The sequence below is a fragment of the Diaporthe amygdali genome (assembly GCF_026229845.1).
Source record: "Diaporthe amygdali strain CAA958 chromosome Unknown NODE_11_length_1138210_cov_64_948100, whole genome shotgun sequence".
NCBI lineage: Eukaryota > Fungi > Ascomycota > Sordariomycetes > Diaporthales > Diaporthaceae > Diaporthe > Diaporthe amygdali.
The window spans coordinates 110,943-132,395 of NW_026517031.1; the positions used below are offsets into that span (position 1 = coordinate 110,943).

At 55.9% G+C, this 21,453-nt stretch overlaps 7 protein-coding genes across 7 annotated transcripts; 4 read left to right on the forward strand and 3 right to left on the reverse strand.

Annotated features, from left to right (window-relative positions):
* Positions 1-3,273: 3,273 nt before the first annotated feature.
* On the forward strand, positions 3,274-5,868 carry J7T55_014315 (peptidase family M20/M25/M40 protein; the record flags this gene model as incomplete). Its single annotated transcript, XM_053142299.1, has 1 exon — positions 3,274-5,868. One exon carries the CDS (start codon positions 3,274-3,276, stop codon positions 5,866-5,868), a length of 2,595 nt encoding a protein of 864 aa, XP_052994505.1.
* Positions 5,869-7,051: 1,183 nt separating this feature from the next.
* J7T55_014316 (eukaryotic translation initiation factor 3 subunit g) lies at positions 7,052-8,143 on the forward strand (the record flags this gene model as incomplete). Its single annotated transcript, XM_053142300.1, has 3 exons — positions 7,052-7,083; positions 7,189-7,828; positions 7,919-8,143. The coding sequence occupies 3 exons, from the start codon at positions 7,052-7,054 to the stop codon at positions 8,141-8,143; spliced, it is 897 nt and encodes a 298-aa protein (XP_052994506.1).
* A 1,046-nt stretch (positions 8,144-9,189) lies between these two features.
* On the reverse strand, positions 9,190-9,845 carry J7T55_014317 (uncharacterized protein; the record flags this gene model as incomplete). The annotated part of the gene is made up of 2 exons (XM_053142301.1): positions 9,190-9,389; positions 9,506-9,845. The coding sequence occupies 2 exons, from the start codon at positions 9,843-9,845 to the stop codon at positions 9,190-9,192; spliced, it is 540 nt and encodes a 179-aa protein (XP_052994507.1).
* Positions 9,846-11,509: 1,664 nt separating this feature from the next.
* J7T55_014318 (uncharacterized protein) lies at positions 11,510-12,995 on the forward strand (the record flags this gene model as incomplete). The annotated part of the gene is made up of 2 exons (XM_053142302.1): positions 11,510-11,657; positions 11,914-12,995. 2 exons carry the CDS (start codon positions 11,510-11,512, stop codon positions 12,993-12,995), a joined length of 1,230 nt encoding a protein of 409 aa, XP_052994508.1.
* Positions 12,996-13,069: 74 nt separating this feature from the next.
* On the reverse strand, positions 13,070-14,184 carry J7T55_014319 (NAD(P)-binding protein; the record flags this gene model as incomplete). Its single annotated transcript, XM_053142303.1, has 2 exons — positions 13,070-13,911; positions 13,971-14,184. The coding sequence occupies 2 exons, from the start codon at positions 14,182-14,184 to the stop codon at positions 13,070-13,072; spliced, it is 1,056 nt and encodes a 351-aa protein (XP_052994509.1).
* A 1,079-nt stretch (positions 14,185-15,263) lies between these two features.
* Positions 15,264-16,556, forward strand: J7T55_014320 (uncharacterized protein; the record flags this gene model as incomplete). Its single annotated transcript, XM_053142304.1, has 1 exon — positions 15,264-16,556. The coding sequence occupies one exon, from the start codon at positions 15,264-15,266 to the stop codon at positions 16,554-16,556; it is 1,293 nt and encodes a 430-aa protein (XP_052994510.1).
* A 1,971-nt stretch (positions 16,557-18,527) lies between these two features.
* On the reverse strand, positions 18,528-20,179 carry J7T55_014321 (uncharacterized protein; the record flags this gene model as incomplete). The annotated part of the gene is made up of 2 exons (XM_053142305.1): positions 18,528-18,587; positions 18,821-20,179. The coding sequence occupies 2 exons, from the start codon at positions 20,177-20,179 to the stop codon at positions 18,528-18,530; spliced, it is 1,419 nt and encodes a 472-aa protein (XP_052994511.1).
* Between the last annotated feature and the right edge of the window lie 1,274 nt (positions 20,180-21,453).

Below are 21,453 nucleotides of genomic sequence, written 5' to 3' on the forward strand. Positions count from 1 at the left end.
TGGCAGTAACAGTGGGCAGACTGGGAAAAAAATCCTCCTTGTGGGCGGCGCCAGCGTGGGGGAAAAGCAAGATAGATACGAATAATCAATCGAGGCCCAATCTTGTCGACGGCGCGAACTATGACAAAAGCAAACTCCATCCCAAGAGCTGGCGGGCAGCTGGAGCTCGAGCGCGAGCAGGAAGAGCCCTACAGACGTCGATCCGACGGGCTGGGCTGTACCTAGACCTGGTTGACGGCCTCGCTGGCATCTACACAGTAGACACTGTGATGCCGTACATAGTACGCGGCAGAACAGACCACACAGTGCTGGTGCTTCTGGCACCACACAGCCATGTTCCGGTGGGTACTGAGGCATTCTGGAACTAACGGCAGAGCTGGAGATGGGCAGGGCGATATGGGTCGCGGGTGGGGTGTTTTACCATGTAGGATCTGGTTTCCATACCCGCGAGAGTTCCGGATCGGGAGCCGTCGGCAGGGCAGAGGGCAGAGGGCGGGGTTCGGTCTCTTAGATCGTGACTCTTCTGTCATAGAACTGGGGAGAGAGTCAGTTTGCCTGTCAGTCAGGTTGTGCTCTACAGTAGTCGCTGTCATGTCATGTCATCAATTGGAAAAAGGATGCGAGGAGGTGGGTGGCACTTGGCTGTGCTCCCACAGCCAAAGAATACCTCGCCCTTGGGCCTTCCCGACACCGAAACAGTTTGACGGCCACGATGTCTCCTTGCGTTTCTCCATCATCCACGGGTTAGCCCATCCCGTTGCCGCGACCGCGGCCACGGCCACAGGCCATTCGTCATGGGCCAGGGTTGAGCGGGCGAAAACTTTTCCTTGGAGAGCGAGCTGGGGTCCACGAACCAGAAGTTGGCTGTTCGGCTTCCCGCTCGCGTCTCCCACCCCGTCAGCCCCGTCAACGATCCCCTGCTGCTGCCTTGTGGTCAAATCTGCCAGAGCTGGGCAAGGAAGACATGGTGTGGGCGTTGGCATGGCAGGGCCTGACCACTCTTCCCGTCTCCCTTGTCGTCTCCGTGCTCTTCTCTTTCATCTAGTTGGATTACTCGGACTTGTTGAGCTGCTGATTGTCCTGTGAACCCACAAGAAACTACAGTCTGATCCATACCGAGTCTGCATGCAGTAAGCATTAGCAGGAATAGCTCGCGCCACTTGCATGTCAAGCTCGAGCAAATAGGGTTTCGCCGTGCCTGACAGGGCAGGACGCGCCTTGGAGAAAGAAGACGGCGACGATGAGGAGAAAGAGGCACACGCTCGATAAAAAGCGCGTCGTGTCGTTCATGCAAGAGTGTGAGTGGTCGGACCCTAGATCGAAAAGTCAGATTTGCGAGATAGAATTGGTGGGCATCCTTGCAGACGTGGTGTGGTGGCGGCGCGGCGGGAAGAAAAGGATGAGATCATTGCTACTTCGCGCTGGTGTGGCCCAGGCAAGTACTGCAATATTAAAATCCTGGCCGGGCTGTCGATTCCCCGAGAAGACCAGCCTGTGCCTACGTAGTGTGACTATCTATACAATACAGGACAATATTCAAGAGCTGCTGCTGGCCGACTGCGCGCGCTGGCCTGGCCTCTGGTCTGGCCTGGGCGGATCTGTCCTGGTGGGCCAGGCGGGAGATGGTCAAGGCCAATTTGATTGCCCTATGAAGCCGGTGCCTGGATAAGTTTTGACGTGTGGAATCGCCCACTCGCTCACTCGCTCATTCGTCATCCCACGGCCAGTGTAGGGGATCAAACCAGGTGTCACGGCCAGCTTGGGAAAAGCCCCAGTAGGATATGGTTACATTATAATTACACTGCTACGATACATGATTACAGGGTGCACTTGGGCTGTACACTGTACACTCGGCGTACCAGACAGGGCAGGGCGGCTTCGCGGCACCCAGCAGTCCCTTGAATATCACATCTCGATCACCATCACAACCTTATCCGACCACATAAGAGATTCTGATAATTCGATAGCGCAGAACGGGTGAGTCCCGACCTGTGCCTGTGCCTGTCAAGTCTTCGGCTTGATTGTTTTTGTCTTCCCACACACTAGTCAGCAATAATTGTCTGCCCATGCCCTGCCCTGCTATGATGTGATGCAATGTACCTGCACAGGCTCTTCGCGTCAAATATTAGCAGATGAGATGCCATGCAAATGCGATAGATACTTGGTATTTGAGGGTGCTGTCGGTGTATGCAAGGCTCCTGGGCGGCCGGGGTGTGTCGAACCCTAGTCCCTGTATTGTTGGACCCCCGCCAACCTTACTGCAGGACCTGCTCTGCCCAGAGACAGTGCTAAGGTACGGAGGTACTTGGGTACGTGCCCCACGGTGCCTTACCTGCAACCCCCGGTCTACAAGTCTACAATACTGTGTCTGCCAAGCATGTATCTTCGTACCCATGTACTTGGCCCTGCTGCCCACCCTCTGTGTAGTACTTCGGTCAGCAGCAGCTGCTGCTCCAAGCACCACCAAGACCCAAGCAGCAGCAGCACAACATCGCGCCGGGACATCCCATCCAAGCCTCGACCTCCGAGCCTGTCCCCTTCCCTTCTCCCAGCTTCGACTCGGCCAATGTTTTTCTTTTCCCCCCAAAGCTTCCATTCGATATTAATATGGTCCAATGTGCTATATCATCGCCTGATAAACCCGTCCTCGATCCGGGCTACGTTCTGGACTCTGCGTTAGTCGTTGCAGCTGTTGCTGGCGCACAACTTTCTTCTCGCGCAAGAGAGTTTGTTTTTCCCCCTTTGGTTGTAACTCTCTCATATTACACACAAACCTTCCCTCTCTTTCTCGACCCCAACGACGACACCGGCTCTCTTCTCCTTTCATCACGCTCGTGAGACCTCTGCTCTGTCGTCGGACCCTGCACCACCCACAGAGACAGCCCCCACGCCACCGACGCCCCTCCTGGTTCGACTGACAACGTCTCGGCCTGTGATGTTTACCTTCCCTCGTGTCTCGTGACTGAACACCCGCCTTTTTCTTTCCTGTCGTTTCTGCACCACGACACCTGTCTCACCCGTCGCTCAGACATCTCACTCGCTTTCGTGATCATTTCTTACCTCGGTGTCTTGACCGGTCTCGATCACACTGCTAGTAACCCAATGTTGATATCGCGCCGGACAACCTGTCTCTAAGTTTGCGTCATTCTCTCGTCTGCATGAGGCTGTCACCTGGTGACCAAGGAGCATTATACAAGCACTTGCGCCTCTTGTGACCGACACTTGAGGCTACCTTTATATATCCATCGTTTAAACCAGACACAAACTTTAAACATGCCGGAATTCGATATTGCCAGCCCCGCCAGCAGTACCTCCGGGAGCTCAAGCGAGGCTCGGACCACCGTCTCGCGGAGACAGCGACCGCCGGACCTTGATATCACGGCCGCCATGGAGAACAGGATCCCGCTGCGTGCTGAAAAGGAAGTTAGGTCAGGCAGGAGAGAGTCGAGACTGGGGTTCAGAAGCATTTTTGCCAGGCACAGGGGGTCGAGCGAACCAGACGAACTCAAGGCTGCCCGTAACGTTGCGAGAGCTGGGAAACGGGAATCATTGTCGGCCGACAAAGACGGTAGCCCATCTTATGGCTTGCGGCCGACAGCAGCACATTCAGAGACATACCTTGCACCGGCTTCAGCTGATGGACCATTTCTGAGACCCCGGACCTCAACAATCAAGTCACCACCCTTCATGGCGCCCAGGTCACCTCTTGGGCCCAATGGGAAGAGGCGGGGATCGCTTGCCACTTGGGATCCAGTACCTCTGTTCCAAGCATACCCGCAGGCGGTTCGGACCGCAACTTTACCGGCCTGTATGCAGGCAGATAGCCTTCTTCGGGCGCACTATAAGCGAGAAATAATCAACAACAGCAATATAAACCACCCAGATCTTGGTGATCAGAAGGCGTTATTTGCTGACATGGCACGCAAGAAGCACAGACGCAACAGCTCCTCTATCAAGCTCGACTGGACCAGCAAGCTCTATGTCTTGGTTACTTCGGGGTATCTGCTCCAGTATAGCGGCGATGGCACACATGACCGACTGCCGGAGAAGGTGATTCAGCTTTGCAAGGACTCGGCGGCTTTCGCGAGCGATATCATCCCGGGGAAGCACTGGGTGCTCCAGGTATCGTCGGTATTCGAGGAAGGCGCTATTGTCAGCCAGGACACGAGATCCTTGTTCGGGAAGTTTGGGATGCGGGAGAAGGAGAAGCGCCAGGCTTCTGACATCTTGATGGTTTTCGAAAATGTCGATGATATGGAGGATTGGATGTCGTTCTTGCGGAGAGAAATCGAGTCCTTGGGAGGCAAAAGGCCCGTAACAGAGACAGGGGCGCCCAAGGAGCCTGTGGAACCCACCAAACTGAAAGCCCAGCCCAGCCAAAGGGCGATTGTGGTGAGAGACCCATTTCGATTCGTGCCGGCATTGACCAGCCCTGAAACGCGGTGGGATGCCTCAATCACCTTTGACGAGCCAGAGCTACACCTCGACGCGACGCTCACTGAGCTGCTCCCAGACCGAAGCTTCGATGACAACTCCACGACCAACAGCTTCGTTTCCCAGGATGGGCGACAACTCGATGGCCTCCGAGATAGCTCCAACCGGTACTCTTTCACGTCTGCAGCCAGGACCATTGTCACATCCGACTCATCGCCGTCTAACTCGCCACTCCGCGACAGTTTTGGGAGCCTCATCAGCAATTCTGACGAGCCTACCCCACTGGCCGAGGAGATGGAAATCCGGCGTCGACCCAACGCAGCAGAGATTGAGGACCGACGTCAGTCCTACCGCACGTCCAACGTGGTCCATGATATGAACGCAATACCAACCCCGCACAAGGCCCATTCTTCTCTGTCCTCCATTCAGGAGCCGCCCAACTTCAGCCTCCCATACTCAGGGGCACGCCGTCGCTCTGCAACGCAAGATTACGTTCACGTCCATAATGCTCATGGAACACCGGGGCGACCACCACGGAGGATGAGGCGTCCTCCTCCCTCAGCCCTCGGCCTGTCTAGGCCGCTTTCCATCGTGGCAGACACGCCCTCACCCTCCAAGCTGTCACCAACGCCAAGAAGCCCTCTAAAGACCGATGACAGCGCCGGTGTTTCACCGCGTCCAAACTCTCCGTCGATGTTTACGAGCTGGTCAGCTGGTAACAATAAACCTGAATATGATTTATCGTCACGGGCGTCGAGCCGTGGTTCCATGAGGACGAGTTACCAGGTGTCGGTACACAACAGCCCGCGCAAGTACGCGAGCATGCATACGCTGCGCCCTTCTGATGACTCCCTCTGGGCCGAGACGCCCAAGGCCGACCTTCCCACCCACGCAGCGCTCAGTGGATCCTCGCTGCTCGACAGAGCAGATGCGGCGGCCGAGATTCCGCGAAGCATGTCGTCGTTGGATAACTATGAATCCTCGGGCAGGAGTCGATCGCCCATCATCCGTGCCGCAGCCGCCCAGAAAAGGGCCAGCATGTGCAGCCTGCCCAGCGCGATGGACTCGCCACGGCACCGCTCAGTGTCGATGTTTCCCACCACCAGCAGGCGCCGGGCGCATACTCCATCCTACCGCGACGAGGCCACCGAGCGTCGGGCCAGGTCGCCGTCTCCGGAACGCGGGCCGCGCAGGGGGTCGGCCATGACAATCCCCGGCCACGGGCAGAAGCAGTCAGGGCCATCCTCCAAGTTGGTCAACAGGCGCAGCCTCCCGCAGATGCCACATGCGCAGCCGCAGAACTCACCCCTGCTGCCTCCTCCCGCCCCGCCGCCGACCAAGGCGCTGCCGCCGATCCCGCAGGCAAGGAAGAGGAGGTCGTCGAGTATCCCTCCCAGAATGGGGATGAGGGACCATGCGACGCTCGTTGTATGAGAGATACGAGAAAGTACGGAGGCAAATTTTCGTGTCATTTCTTCTCGCAAGCTACGATTGATGATTTGACACGGTGAGAAGGTGAACGAGAAAGGGGGCAGAATGGAATTGGAAGAGTGGCTCTCTAAATTATTCGGACCTCATCATAGCACTACTGGGTGGTGCGCTTCACTTCGCCTACTGAAGTTTTTCCTTTGTCTGGTTTTAGGACGGTGTTGGGCTGGTACGGCAAAAAAAGAGACAGGTCGGAAATGGGGAACGGGACGGACGCGGAAGGACGGCGTCCCTTGGAATCAGTGAGCGCTACTTTTTGATGCTTTCTTTTGTCGGGAAAAGAACCTGCTATGGAGATCTGGGCGGGATATTTAGAGGGTCAGGGTGCAGCATGAACGGAAAGGTCACACACACTACACATCAGGCGAAGGCTATGGTCATATGTCACATAAAGGGAACAGCGCAGCATGTGGTTTTAAGACGGAAAGCTGGTGATGGACCATAGCCACCATATTGGTCGCAGCCTGGGTGTTTTGCAAGCGAGTATCTAATTATATTTCTCAAATGTCCTGACTTTGAATGCTCTGTGAATAAATAGTAGCCTACGGTGCCGTGCTCATTTGCATCGTTGGTTATGTCGCTGTCTGCTCTGCAGGACTAATCGACCGGATAGGCGGTCCTCTTTGATGACGGAGACGAGATGACACTACGGTGGCGCATAGCAACTGACTGGTCGTATCTAGCGCGACGGTGAGTCATATTTTGGTCAGAAGTATCAAAATCAGTGTGTACCTTATGTGAAGAACAGGCTCTCATGGTAAAGACTCAACGTGTCGAATGTCGCGGAAACAATGCAGCTGCAGTGGAAGAGGGTGACTAATATGGGCAATGGACGGCCCTCGGGTGTCGAGGGACGCTCGCTGCCTTGGGGTTGGGGGGAGTGGCCAGGGGCGGACGGCTTTTGGTGTGTCTCTGCACTAAATTCTGCCCCACAAAGAGCTTGCCTGGTGCGCCTCCCTGCTACCGCATATCAGAGTTCAGAATTTCGACCTTCACAAAAAAATCCAACCCCACATCAAACGCCAACCGAACACCACAACACACACTACCGCCAGTCAACTCCCAACCCAGCCAGCCCATCAGCCAGCCAGCCAGCCTGTCAACCAACCCAGACAGAATCACATCCAAGATGGCTGCTACCGCCACAAACAACCCAGCCAGGTAAGCTGTCCTGTGCTTGGATCATTTCATGGGCAATGATCAGCGATTACGGCACGATGTGTGTCCACGAGAGCTTCCCCCTAACATTATGTCACCCCCGCGCAGGGACTGGGCCGACGACGACGACAACGAAGAGGTGCCAAGCACCGCCCTCCCCGCCGATGAGACCATCCAGAACCGCGACGGCACAAAGACCATCATCTCGTACCACCTCAACGACAACGGCCAGACGGTCAAGACAACCCGCCGCATCCGCCTCATCACCCACCGCGAGGTCGTCAACCCGCGCGTCGCCGAGCGCAAGAAGTGGGCCAAGTTCGGCCTGTCTGGCAGCGACCCGATCGGCCCCGCCCCCGACACCACCTCGGTCGGCGAGAACATCATCTTCCGCCCCTCGGCCAACTGGAAGCAGGAGGCCAAGGACGAGAGCAAGGACCCCAACGCCCAGAGCATGAAGGACAAGCTCAAGGACAAGAAGGTCAAGTGTCGTATCTGTTCCCAGGAGCATTTCACCGCCCGCTGCCCCTACAAGGAGACCATGGCCCCCGTCGGCGAGGCCGCCGTCGCCGACGTCGCCGCCGGCATGGGCGACGAGCCTTCCGCTGCAGGCGGTGCCGGTGCGGGCAAGAAGGGCTCCTACGTCCCGCCTGCGCTGCGGAACGGTGGCGCGCGCGGCGAAGGGGAGAGGATGGGCGGTGGCAAGTTTGGCGAGCGCGACGACTTTGCCACGCTGCGTGTCACAAACGTACGTTTTCTTTTGATTTTATTCGAGTCTCTCTCCACGCACAAATCACACGCATGTATGCTGACCTCTGGCTTTTCTCCCCCCATATAGGTCTCCGAGATGGCAGAAGAGCAAGAGCTGCGCGACATGTTCGAGCGCTTTGGCCGCGTCACGCGCGTGTTCCTGGCCAAGGACAGGGAGACGGGCCGCGCCAAGGGCTTCGCGTTCATCAGCTTTGCGGACAGGACCGATGCCGAGAGGGCCTGCGGGAAGATGGACGGCTTCGGTTTCAAGCATTTGATCCTGAAGGTCGAGTTTGCGAAGAAGGCTGCTTAGATGTTTGGTTCAGACTCGGCGTGTAGGGGTTGATGGATAGATTGCAGATGACAGACATAGGTCCTGGAATGGATGATTTGACCGTTTCTTTGCCACGAAATACTCGTCTCCTAAAACTTCAGGGGGCGCTCATGAGGTCACCTGGGTGTGATCTGGTGAAGACGAGCTGCAGGTTCGTGGAAGTTGTCATTTGAGACCGCCAAAAATATGCACATCTGAATTCGAAGAGCTTGCACGGGACTCGATAGTGACGGCGTATTTGGTTACGACAACGACGGAAACAGGTGTGCAGACCAGATATGCGGGATTGTAGGATTGTATTACAATATTAGACCTGGTTGAAAAGCACGGTGAAGCCCAGTACAAAGAGGTGAGAATGATGCTTGCATGGCATTGTAACTCAATGATCGACCTAACATCTATCCTTCCGCCACTAGGTATTATCTCGGTACCATGATCCTGCTGATACCGTTCACTATAACCGCACATACTGTCTCTGTCTCTCCCCCCCCCCCCCCTCTCACCTCGCACTGATTGTAATCCCTGGATATCTCTAAAAAAAAAAACAGCAAACCGACTCCTCCGAGTGATGTTGACATAGGAAAAATGGCTCTTCCATGAGAACCGTGGGTGTGGTGAGGCCCGGGTTGAGGAACCCGACCGACGATTTGACCAGTCCAAGCTCTCTTTCTCTCTTTTCCTCCTCTTCCTCCTCGACGTCAGATCTAAAAAAAGCGATTGTGCTGGTCATGATCGTTGCCTCGTAAAAGCCATCATAACAGTCGAAACGACATGAACAAAAACAGGGAAGCAGACTAGACTTGTAAAAGGAAAACAAATGAGTGGAGGGTGGGTTCTTGTCCCGGAAAAGACGTCAGCAAAAACAAGACATAGGAAAGGCGCGCTGATGATGGGGATTCGGTCGACGGGTGTGTGCCCAAGCAAACATCGTCGCTTTAGAGGTCACACACAAACGTCCCCCAGCCCAACATCATCACACCGAGGCGATTCAACATCCAGCCCCGGACCATCCCACGCAGCCCAACCTACGCAGCCTCCGCCTCAGGCTCGCCCTCGCCCTCCTTCTTCGCCGCGCCCTCCTCGCCCTCGCCGGCCTCGCCCTTCTCAGCGAGCTCCTTCTCGCGCTTGAGCTTCTCCTCCAGCTTGCGCTGCTTGTCTGCTGCGCGCATTTTGCGCTTCTCCTCGGCCTCGGCCTTGAGCTTGTCGTTCTTTGCGCGGAACAGGTCTACCCGGCCAGTCTCAATTAGCAAGTTGCGACTTGATTTGATAGCCCCCAGAGATGGGAAAGCTGGGTGGGGCGGGGGAGGGGAGGGGGTAGCAGTTGTGTGTGTTTTCACTTACACCCGACGCAGCTGACGACGCGCCACGACAGGCGCACGCCGTTCATGTTGTGGTGGAAGCCCTCGCGGAAGTGCTGCTTGGCCTCGGTCCAGTTGGCGCGGGCCTGCGTGGAGCGCTTCTTGGTCTTGTAGGCGCGCTCCTTGCGCTGGGCGTCGCGCAGGCGCACCGACGCCCGCTGCCGGTTGTTGACGAGCAGCATCTCCGTGCCCGACGTGCCCGGGCGCTGGGGCTCCGCTGATGTCGATGCTGCGCCGCCGGCGTCAGAGGCACCGCCGTCGCTCGAGCCTGACTTTGGGGTCTCGCGGGCCATTTCTGGTTTGGACTTTGAGAAGAAACCCATTGGAGGTGGTTTTTGGGGGTTTTATATCTTCTTTCGATTCCTCTTTTTTGAAGTGTGATTTGGTGATAGGGTGGTATTATGAAGTGGCAGGTCCCTTAGGATGTGGCCAAACTTTGGGGCGCGCGGATCGGCGTCTCAGGAGGCGAATAGATAGATTTCCTCCTCGTTTCTTCCTTGCTGGACAGGTCGGGATCACACGCCAGCGAAGAGCAAATTGATGAACTGGTAAGGCACGATGTGATGTCGCTAGTGGTAGTGATTATTTTTGTACCGGAGAACTGTACCGGAGAACAGGAGGCTGTGTATACATGCGACAAAAAGAGAAGCTCGAGACGAGAGAAAGCAGCGAGCCACAGACTTCTGCGGACTGGCGAGCAACCCCCCTGATATCCGATCACCCATCATGCTGCGATGGTATATGGTGACTCACCTATAGACCGCCCCTTCTTTTTCCTCTTGCTCTGTACGCGCTGGGGTCAGGGGCGGGCACGCGCCCGATGGTGGGTGGGTCGCGACCGTGTTGACTGGAAAGGGAAGAAGAGAAGCCAGAAGAACACACTGGATCGACCATCTTGGCCGGTACTCGCTAATTCCCGAGTTCATGCGTCCACTGCTGGGGGGGTGGTATACCACGTATAGCCCAGGGACTGTGGTGGTATGAGCAACATCAAGAGCGGCAGCAGAGGGGACCCTTTCTGATTGTTGTGGACCACTCGACCCGTGCAACCCATACCTTGCCTTCCCCTCCCTACATCCCTCCACCCTGCTTTCAAGGCAATACCCTTGGCTCCACCGGGTTGAGTCGCGCTGTTCGCGGTGCTGGTGGTCGTGGTCGTGGTGGAGCTTTGTTGACATGGCAGCTGGAGGGGGAAGAAGAGGACGGCATGAACTTTCCCAATCAAACGCGTGCCACGTTGGATGCTCGGGAATGGGAAGACCCTTGTCGGCCTGGAGCTATATCCGCCGTCTTAAGACATGGCCCATGCTTCTTTTCTGGTCCCGTAAACGCTTTCATGGGTACGGTATCTTTTTTGAGTTTCACTGACAGCCAGGTCTGTGAACCTCTCTGCCAGTCGTTGAGTTTGTTTGACGCTCGAGTGATACTGCACGAAGAGGGGGAAAGTGGTGGCGGCGACAGCGAGGCGTACTGTAGTTTGGACCGGACAGACTGTGTTGTCACTTCCTCAGCTCTTATTGCCTGTTATTCATGTGCACTAGATGTCCCGGTCTAGCATTGTGTCTGGAAGTGAGCTGGAAATGAGTTTCTACTTCTCGATCAGCCGCGGTCCCTGAAAAGACTGAAAACGCAAACTCGACCTACTCACCCTGCCCGGTCCGATTTGACAGATGAAATATATAGTGGGCCAGATCTGAGAAGCTGCCGGGCCCAAGTACCCGGTAGATCTACACCCAATGATCTAGAATTTTCTTAGACTGGTTTTTGTAGACGATGCGCAAGTCATTTCCGATCAACGTTGGACCCAACGTGGCCGCCCGCCCCGTGGTTGAGCCGGTCGGAAGGACAAAGCGACGACGGCACGGCCGAGTCAAGCTCACCCCTGGTGCACCTCAGCCCCGCTCCGCATTGTCGGCCGCTCTACTTATTACCATCCTCATGCGCATTCATCTCCATCGCCAACGCTATCGCACGCGCTCGATCCGAGATGTCTGAGAAGCCTCAGGTCAAGAGGCGCAAAGGCACCAAGCATGACCGCACCGGCTGCTTGACCTGCCGCGCGAGACGCAAGAAGTGTGTCGAGAACACGCTCCCGAGATGCGGCAGCTGTGTGCGCCTGAACCTCGAGTGCGTACGTGAGCCTGCAAGGCGAGTGCCTGGGACAGAAAAGCCTCCAAGTGACGGGACCGTTGATGTCCGACCGCCGCAAGATAATCTTCTTCCTGGACCCGCCCAAGGTCGAAGCCCGTCAACACGCCTCTTCATGAGGTATTACGTGAACTTCCTTGCACTAAAGCTAACGGCATGTGGCTACCAAAATTCGTTTCTATCCGGTATGTTGGCAAGCTCAAGCTCTGTCTACTTCAAGTCTCGGCTGACCTAGCCGCAAAGCGCTTTTGCCCATGGCAATGGAGTCGCAGACGCTCTTTGACTCGGTCGTTGCCCTCGCCTCGGGCAACCTGTCCAACTTCGACCCCACGTACCAGGTCGCGGCGATGGAGGCTCGCTCCCAGGCCCTGAGAGGTCTCAGTGTGGACATAGCGAAGCCTTTCGTGGCCATCCACAACTACGAGACTGCCCTGGCTTCCTGCCTGCTTCTCTCCGCTTCCGAGGCCATCTTGGGCCTCCGCACAGGCTGGTCGGAACACCTCATGGGCGCGCAGTCCGTCATCCTGTCGGCGCGCCTGCGTGACCAAGGGCAAGATCTCCACGGCCCAGAGGCCTTCCGGGGCAGTACCGAGGGCGAGTGGCTGCTGCGCAACTTCGCCTACCACGATATACTGGGTAGCGTTACTTCCGGGAGATCGGCACTGATACCTGGGGATTATCTAGAGGGCCTGAGCGATACCGTTGACTCTTACCTTGGAGTTCATTCCCAGCTGCTGGTCTACATATCTCAGATAAGCGCCTTGGATGCTACTGGGGACAAGCCGACACTGGATGTGTCACGGTCTGAGAGGGAGGAGACTGCTGAGCGAACGAGGACATGTTTTCAAATTGAGCAGAATCTTCGCTCTTGGCATCCAAAATCGTCGGATGCCGTCCTAGAAGCCACAGCATATGCCTACAAGAGCGCGGCGCTCATTTACCTGTACCAGCGGATGCGGCAGACTTACCCGTCCTGTTCTGAACAGCAGGAACTGTCAATTGACGGCAGCTCAGATAAGAAAGTCTCTGACGAGGTCTGCCTGGTCTTGGACAACATTGCCAAGATCCCTGAAGACGCACATCCTGATGGAGTTCTTCTGTTTCCCCTTTTTATGGCCGGCGGAGAAGCTACTGAGTCCACAGACATGGAAATTATTCGCTCGAGATTGCGATCCATCGACAAGATACGTGGATTCCGTAATGTTCTGCGCGCATGCGAGGTTCTTGAAGAAGTTTGGCGAACTCGAACCGCCCGCACGAAGGGCAACAGCGTGGATTGGGAGGACATTCTTCGCAACCAAGGCGGAGGTCTCTTGCTCACATGAAATTTCATTTGGGGTTGATATATGCTTGAGAAAACAAGGACACCTGTGGCAACTCGCTTGCCTCAGGTGACTTCTCAGGGTATGCGGATGACTATCTTCCCAGTGTGAGTCGCCGACCAAAGATATTCATACGCCTCCACCAATTGCTCAAAGTCGAAGACCTTGTTGATTACTGGGTGGATTTCGTTGGCCTCAAAACACGCAAGCATGTCCTGGAGCTGCTCCCGAGACCCGACCACCACGCCACGAAGGATAGCATGCCGGTCCAGCGCCAAGAACGCCGCGTCCGGGCCCTTCAGGCCCTTGCCAGCGCCGAGCGGGTCCGGGTTGGTGATGTGGCCGATGGCATGGATCATCCCATTGAATCCGATAGCATCGAACGATGCCTGCAGCGTCAGCGTCCCACCTACCTCGATGATGTGGTCCGCACCCACTCCGCCAGTCAGTTTCTTGACCTCGGCGGCCCAGTCCGGGGTCTTGGAATAGTTGACCCCGTGCGTCGCCCCCATGGCTTTCGCGGCCTCGAGCTTCGCGTCCGACGAGGACGTGACAATCGTCTTGGCGCCGGCAGCATGGGCGATCTGGAGGCCGAAGGTCGACACGCCGCCTGTGCCCTGCAGGACGACCGTCTGGCCCGGGCGGAGGGGCACGAGGCCATAGAGGGCGTTCCACGCGGTCAGCGCCGCGCAGGGGAGGCACGACGCCTCCTCGTATGAGAGGTAGTCCGGAATTCGAGCGATTCCGGTCCGGGGGAAGCAGAAGTACTCGCCCATGAGGCCCTGGGCCTCGCCGCCGAGCTGCGTCAGCATGACCGGGTATGTCAGACGCCCGGCGATGTGGTCCTGAGTGAAGCTGGCCAGCACGCGGTCGCCGGCTTTCCACTCGGTGACGCCCTCGCCGACGGCTTCGACTATGCCTGTGAGCACGAACACATTAGCATAGCTCTTGGAATGAATCATCGCATGAGCTACATACCCGCGCCATCGCTGCCCGGAACGACGGCGTCTGGTCCGGGGAAAGGATAGGTCCCGATGGCAAGGATGCAGTCCCTCCAGTTCAAGGAGACAGCTTTAATCCGAACGAGGACCTGTCCAAATTTGGGGGGCTCGAACGGTACATCTCGTAGGACTAGGCTAGAGAAGCCCTTCTTTTCGGGCAGCCAGTATTGTCTGAACGTCTTGGGGGTCATTATTTGTTCCGGCTCTTCGACTCTGTGACGCTGTATTATTGTATAGGACTGTCTCCAGAGAAGTTTTCTGGTTTCTAGGTTCCAACATGGTCTTATTTGTAGATATCAGAAGCGTCACCTTCTCATTGAGCAACGCGGATATCTACTTAGCTAGCCTATCGCACTTAGATCCATTACAACGGGGCGAGCTCAAACACGCGGAAGACGCCAATTACGCTCAAGACGCTCAATTACGCCAGACACGCCGAACACGCCGCCAAGTAATCACACCCCACTTACTCAAATTGGGAAATAATACATTCTTCAGCTTCGGACTGCTTGTCCAGACCTGGTCTTTATTAATAAGTCAAAACCACTGATGACTTCTCTTGTGCCTTCGTATCATTTCTAGTTTGGTTATTGCGAAATCAATTCTTTCAAAGTTCTAATTGTTTCCCAGTTTGTCTTCACACCTAAGGTTCATGCATTTCTAAGTTGATATCAAGGCCTAGTGCACAGAAGTCACTTGCCAAATGAGTCAAATGCAAATCTCTTTGTAGCTGTGGCGGTTGTGAGCGGATGCGGAGACTGTAAATGAATTGTGTCAGTCCCAGAGGTCATGAACAATGCTGCAAACGTCCAGCAAAGAACACTTCGGGTCTTTGTCCCGGGATGGATGCATAGGTGTGCTTAGTGTATACGCCTGGAATGGTAAACGTATACTGTCAAGCAACTTGAAGATAGATGCTCTAGTACATCGAAATCTAGAGACTTCTCCTCTAAAACTCTTATTGTATTGAGCGATTGGTTCAAGTGCTGCGAAGTGAAGTGTCGCTTAATACAGACGAAATGTTGCCTAATACAGAAGTAGGTTCACAGAATTCAAGGCCCTGAGGTCTTCATAAGAAATTAACATGTCGTACCAAATCTATGAAAGGAGATTTTGAAATGCATTTCTGACTTTTATACCATAGGGACCCAAGCTGGGGTTGTTCAAGGGTGGAAGACACAGACCTGTTCAATTTGTGAATGGACTCGGCAGCGGTGCCCACAGCCATGTTTGGAAGGTCAGGATCGATGGGCACACCTACGCACTCAAGATGTTCAGGCATGTCAGGGCGGAGGAGGAAAATGCCACCAACCCTGCGAAGCTCGCGAGATGCGGCATCGACCTGGAGAAACTAAACAATCAGCTCACGCCGTTCAACTGCGAGGCGCGGGCATACGGCCGGCTGAAGGAGACGGGAAATGAGGACCTGGCTTGGAAATGCTACGGGTACATCGTCCTAGACGAGCGAACCTATGGCTCCATCGTGCACAATAGAATCGGACTGCCACGCAAAGAGTGGTTTTCCCAATACATAAGGACGGACGCCGAAGTGGCCGACAGGCCCTTGTTCCCCATCTACGCGGTGGTCAAGGAGTTCATCGAACGGGACGCTCGAGAGCACGGCGCCTTCGATATCGACAACATCCAGACCATGGCCGAGACCGTCAAGAGGCTGCATAGCATCGGCATCGCGCATCGAGACATACAAGACAGGAACTATGTGGCCAACCGTATCATGGACTTCAGCACATCTTGGACGGTGCCTAACGTCCGTCTCGACCGTGAGCTAGGATGGGACACGAAGGACATGATCGACCAGGTCGACACCGAAGACTACTTCATGTTCGATAACATGATTGACAAATGGAACCTTGAGAACCCGGACAGGACGTCACTCTACCGGCTGACCAACCCCGAGCGATACCGCCCGGTCACAAGAATACCGACTGGGGGAGAAGGCGGGCAACGAGGCTCGGCCTCCACGGCCTCAAGCGAGGCCTCCGTAGAAGAAATCCCGCGGCTGGAGAGGCTGCGTGGCGGCTCGTCTGTCGTCCTCCCATCATCGTATGACTGGCGGAATCCAGCATCTGCGCAGAACGACACCAGACCACCCGCCCCTGGGCCAGACAACGCGGCGCCACCTGTATCTGTGCCGACCGGCACCACCGTCCCAACCAACACCATCGTGCCGACCAACACCGAGCAGCCCGAGCAGCCCGAGCATGAGGCCGCCGAGACCCCACCGCCACCACCAGCGGCGGGCGACACCCCTCCACCCACCCCCCGGCCCCGCAGGAGCCGGAACGCACGGAAGCTCGAGGAGATCAAGGGCTGGATGGACACGATCGACAGGACGTGCGACCGCACGAAGGAGCTTCTCGCGGCCATCGTGGCCATAATCGACGAGGACGGCGAGGACGACGGCGACTCGGGTACCCCTACTCCCCGCACCCGCCCGAGCCGGCCTGCTCAGCCTCTCAGGAGTACCGGCACGACCCGGGCTGGTCGTTCTCCCCCGGTGATCTCGAGGGGGAGGAGGAGAAGTACGTCTTCGGGGACTTAGCTGGGTGGCTTCCGGGGCTGAGTGGTTGGTCGGTTTCATGTATGCTCTACGTGATGTGTCTTTCATTTGTCTGATTTGGGTCTCTTTCATTTTATAAATGCCGCCTACAACATGATTTGGATGGGCCTCGAGATGTCGTGCTACGTACTCTTGGAAAGGCTTGCGATGAGTTGTTGCGCAGATGATTGAACAACTTGATGGCAAATAGAATATTGCTACCTACGCAAATGTGTGATCGAAGCGACTGCGAGGGATTCTTTTCGTCCGTTTCGTTGCTTTATCTTGCCCCTGTTGAAAACCTTGTTGGGTCTTTCTCCTACCACATGACAGTTGTTAATCAATGGTCGGGGTGTCCCGAGAGGGCTAGAGTTTCTTTCACTCCCTTTCAGGGACAAAGGTAAATCGCTCACCCTGTTTGACCGTCTTGGCGCACTGTTCTATGCACTACCCTGGAGGCGAAATGGGATATCCTCAGCAAGAGTCTCATTGTGGGCATGATGTAGATGTAGTTAAAATAAATTCTATAAAGTTGTAATCTATCTGAAGGCGATCCACACAAGGTCGTGCGAGATCTTTTCATTATGAACGGACAGATAGTCGAAGGAGGGCTGCCGCCATATCTTGTGTCTAGGCACTAGGGTGGACGGTATCAGCAAGCAAAGTCAATCACAATTCCTCAAGGTACGGCACTTCAACAGAGTGCGTTACGACGAATCATTATGTGTGTTTCGATAGTGACTTGGTCAGACACACAGCCAGCGAAAGGTTCCACCTTCTCTTCACCGACGGATCGCGAACACGGCTCCAATTTGAATGCAGTGCCACGCAGGTTGTGATTCTATAGTTCACACATTCAACTCATTATAATCACATCCAGATGGCAAATCTCAGCTCTTCCTCAAGAGCTGTTGTCGTGGTCGCTATGTCGCTATGAGCGAGCAGCAGTCGCGACTCGAGAGAAGTCGATGCGTAATAGATCACCCACCTCGTGTCATATTCTTCAAGCCATCCCTAAACCAAAGCCAGGCCCCATCGTTTTGACGTTTTCTCTAGTCGGCCTCACACCGACGCGTAGCCAACACTCCTGCCGAAGTGTGCGACGCCCATAGCGTGATGATCAACAACAGAGTCATCAGGAGCAAGTCAGAGATGCTCAAAACAAACTCACCTTCCATGGTTCTGAGTATTTGGAAGCTAGCAAAATCGCAGCGCGGACGAGCACATATAGTTAGCCGCCCAGCCAAGTCCCTGTCAAAGCCGCTACACCAGGCAGATCGCGTCGAGGGCACCCCGGTCGAGCAAGGGCGACGGCCGTGTAATCCTGTTCGAAGGGGTAAACAAATCTTAAGTCAAAACCGGCGCAACGTTCCAGTCTGTCCTATATGCGAGAAATCCAACAATAAAGATAACATGTCTTGAGGGGCCGAATTAACCCCTGGGATCCCTGCGCATGGCACGTCTTGGTCGGCGTCATCTCGGCCTCAAGCGACCTTTTGCTCTTCTGTCTCGGAAAAAATATGGCGTAGTCTATGCAACGATCCGCTGTGATATCCCACTTGTCGGCAATGCCTACAGGGAATCACAAGAAATTCATCCGGGCCGAGGTGGCTCGAGTGCCGACCGACAGTGGCCGACTCTGGTGTGATGGTATTTTTTTATCAGCTATCATTTCGCACGCCGCACTCTCTTACAGCATCGGCACGCTGACGCGCCGGACAAATCGTGTCCTGCCCTATCCTGCCCTATCCGTCCCTTACCATAATTCGCCCTTTGCTGTCAGCCCTATCGTGGTAATCGGCTGCCCGGCCGTTAAATTTCGGAAAGCGCCGTCTAAGCCGTGATCGTCGCCGCCGATCCATTGCCTCTGGCCCGTTCTCCCCAAACATCAAGGGCCGAGAGTCATATTTTTATCCGATACATCCATTTACACGCCAGAATGGCCCGTTTATGGCCGAAAACCACAGCTCCCCTTCATCGGTGTCCAGTGCTGTGAACCTGGGACTCCCTTTGTTCGACCTCGACGCAGCGGCCCTGTGAAGACGACGGCCGACGACCGCCCCGCGTCCTATACAGGATCCTTTTTTTCATGGATGCCAAGTTAGTCGGACGTCCCCAAAACACTAGTATCTTTTTAGAGTCGCGCACTAGCGCGGAAAGACATGTCTTAGAAGCAAAGAGGGCTCGATGGCCCTGATTTGCCGTGGCGGCACTCTATAAAAGAAACCGTCTCCCAAGAAGAAAACGGAAAGGAAAATTTGACTCACGGTCATCCAGTCCTCCAGCCGCTGCAGCCGGTCGTCCAGCGCGTCAAATCTCTGCCCCAGGTCCCGGTGCAGCCCTTCCATTCTCTGGTGAAGCCCGGTCACTCCATCCAGTATGCGCTGGAGGACATTTGCGTCCTCGGCTCGCATTGCCCGCTGGAAACTCGACGCGTCGCCGGCCTGTCCGCCACGTATCGGGATCTCGCCCGCAGGGTTCCCCTCGGCTACAGCTGGTGGCTCTCTCTTCGGTTGGGTGTGTGCGTCATCGGCCTCTTTCCCGTCGTGCCCGTGGGCGGATCGCGGTCGCTTCGCTGGTGGGTAGGGTAGGTCGTGTGCTGAGGCCCTTTTATTGCTGCTGTTGTCGCCGTGATTGGGTTGTGGTGGCGGCGGTGCAGCACCAGGGGCGCCGCTGGAATGTCGAGGAAACAATGGCGTCCGCGGCGTGGCTGAGGATGTTGATGGTGTCTGGTCCGGCGTCTGCGGCAGTGGCGAGGCCAGGATGTGTTGCATCTTCATGCCGCCGCCGCTGCTTATGGACCTCTGATGCTGATGCGAATGTGGCCCGTGGTGCGTCGGGTTCGACTGCCGCAGCGGCGGCTGCAACTCCGGCTGCAAGGGCGTTACGACGTGGATGAAACCAGGCGCCGCGGTCCTAAGCATACGATACACCTCCAGCCCTTCCTCGTCCAGCGCATGGGCGTCCTCAACAACACGGATGATCTGCTCCCTGAGGGCCGGCTGGACCATTGGATTGCGCATGTGGAAGCGCCACTGGATGATGCGCGTCGCAAAGCGTGCCGCCCACGTCTCGTCCGTCCGTGGGCCGTGGGCTTCTTCGTACCGGGACTTGTGCATGTAGACGGGCTTGTTGAGCTCTACCACGAGCTGGACGAGCAGCTGCTGCAGCCTGGACTTAGTAGAGTCTGGTGAGTCAGAGTGTGAAGAGCGGGAGCGCTCTGGCTGCTGCTGGCCAGCCTCTCTCTGGGCGAGCATGAGCCCGCGCACCACACGCTCGAGGGACTCGCCATCCGGGCATGGCCCCCTGTCCATGCGGCTGTGGGCGGTGCCGTAGGCGCTGTTGAACTCGCGGGCAATGTTGTCCTGGAATAAGCGGAGAAGCTCCTCGTCCGGGTCGCCTTCCTTGATGCAGGGGTCGAACTCGTGGAGATGGAGGAAGAGCTGGAGAAGGTAGATGGTCTGTACGAGGATGATGGTGTCGAGGCTCTCGTCAGGAACTGGGTAGCGAGGCTCCGTGAGGGCAGCGACGACGTCTTCGTCTACGCGCCATTGGATCTGCAGACACCAGTACGACGATAGGCCAGGTATTCGCGCCCAAGTATCCGCAACAGTATTGCCCCTCATCTCAAGGCGACAGGGCGTGAGTGGGAGACGGCACGACTGCCGAGACGGCGCAGGGTTGAGGCAGGAGGGGGAGAGGTAGGTGGAAGAGGAGATAACGAGTGACTGTGCTATGGGAGCTGGTCGCGAGAGTGTGTTGATGGGCGCAGCCGAGGACGGGCTGGGGGCAGACAGAGAACAACGGCCTGGTGCATCCGGTAGACTCGGTGGGCTGGCGGATGGACTGAAGAAAGGAAGGCTGGGTGGTGAACGATCAGGGTCAGGTGAGTAGAGGGGGAAGGTAAAAAAAAAGAGGAGTAAGCCGTCCCCTGGCAGTGCAATAATCTGGAATGAGATTTTTGGCCCTCTGCTTCTGGTTGTCTTTTTTCTTTTTTCTTTTTTCCTCGTCACCTTCCAAGGTCAATTGGAATCCTACTGGGGGCCCTCGTTCGGATTGGGCAGCAAGTATGGGATAATCGAATAGGTGTGCTATGTTATGCTGTATGCTGTACACCGGTGAGACCAAAAAGGTTCAGGCCAGGTCTGGGGGCAGTGGCTGCGTGGTGGGAGGGTAAATGATCAGCGCCTGGATGTGGGCGTGTGGGTGTGGGCGGCTGTCGCTCGTCGAGCTCGACCTGACCTCGGAGGGAAAAGGTTTCCCGCGCTGGGCTGGGGGGGAACGGCCCGCCCCTTCCCGCTGTGAAACAGGGTTGGCAACGGTTGGTCTAAGACTTTTTTTTTATTCTTTTTCTTTTTCTTTTCTTTTCTTTTATTTTCTCTTTGTCTTTTCTTTCTTCCCCTCCTACAAGTACAGGCTGGGTCAGGTGAGGTTTTATTTATTTTCTCTCTCTCGCACCGGACCACTGCAAGCAGCATCAGAGAGAGAGAGCCAAGGACTGAAGTCAGTTGGGGGGCGGGTGCATGCATCAATCAGCACTCCTCTGCCGCGGTCTTGTCATGCATTCAGAGGGCAGGGTTGAGATGGAAAAGAGCCGGATATGCACGGTTCCTGCTGCTGCTTATTATTAGACCACCTGTGCCTGTGCCTGTGTGCCTGTTGCCATGGGATGGCATCAGCGAGGAGATGATCTATCTGGCTTACATGCATACTTCATACGTAGGCACATATATCAGCAGTGGCAGGTAATATCAGAGGCCACGCATCCGTGCGGCAGTCAGCCATGTCGAGCATCCATCTGCTCGTGGACCAGGTTGCCGGGGGAAAGGCCGGCGGCATTACATGTTTTCTCCCATGAACTCGTGGTCCGTGTACCAACTGACAGACAACGGTCAGCGCA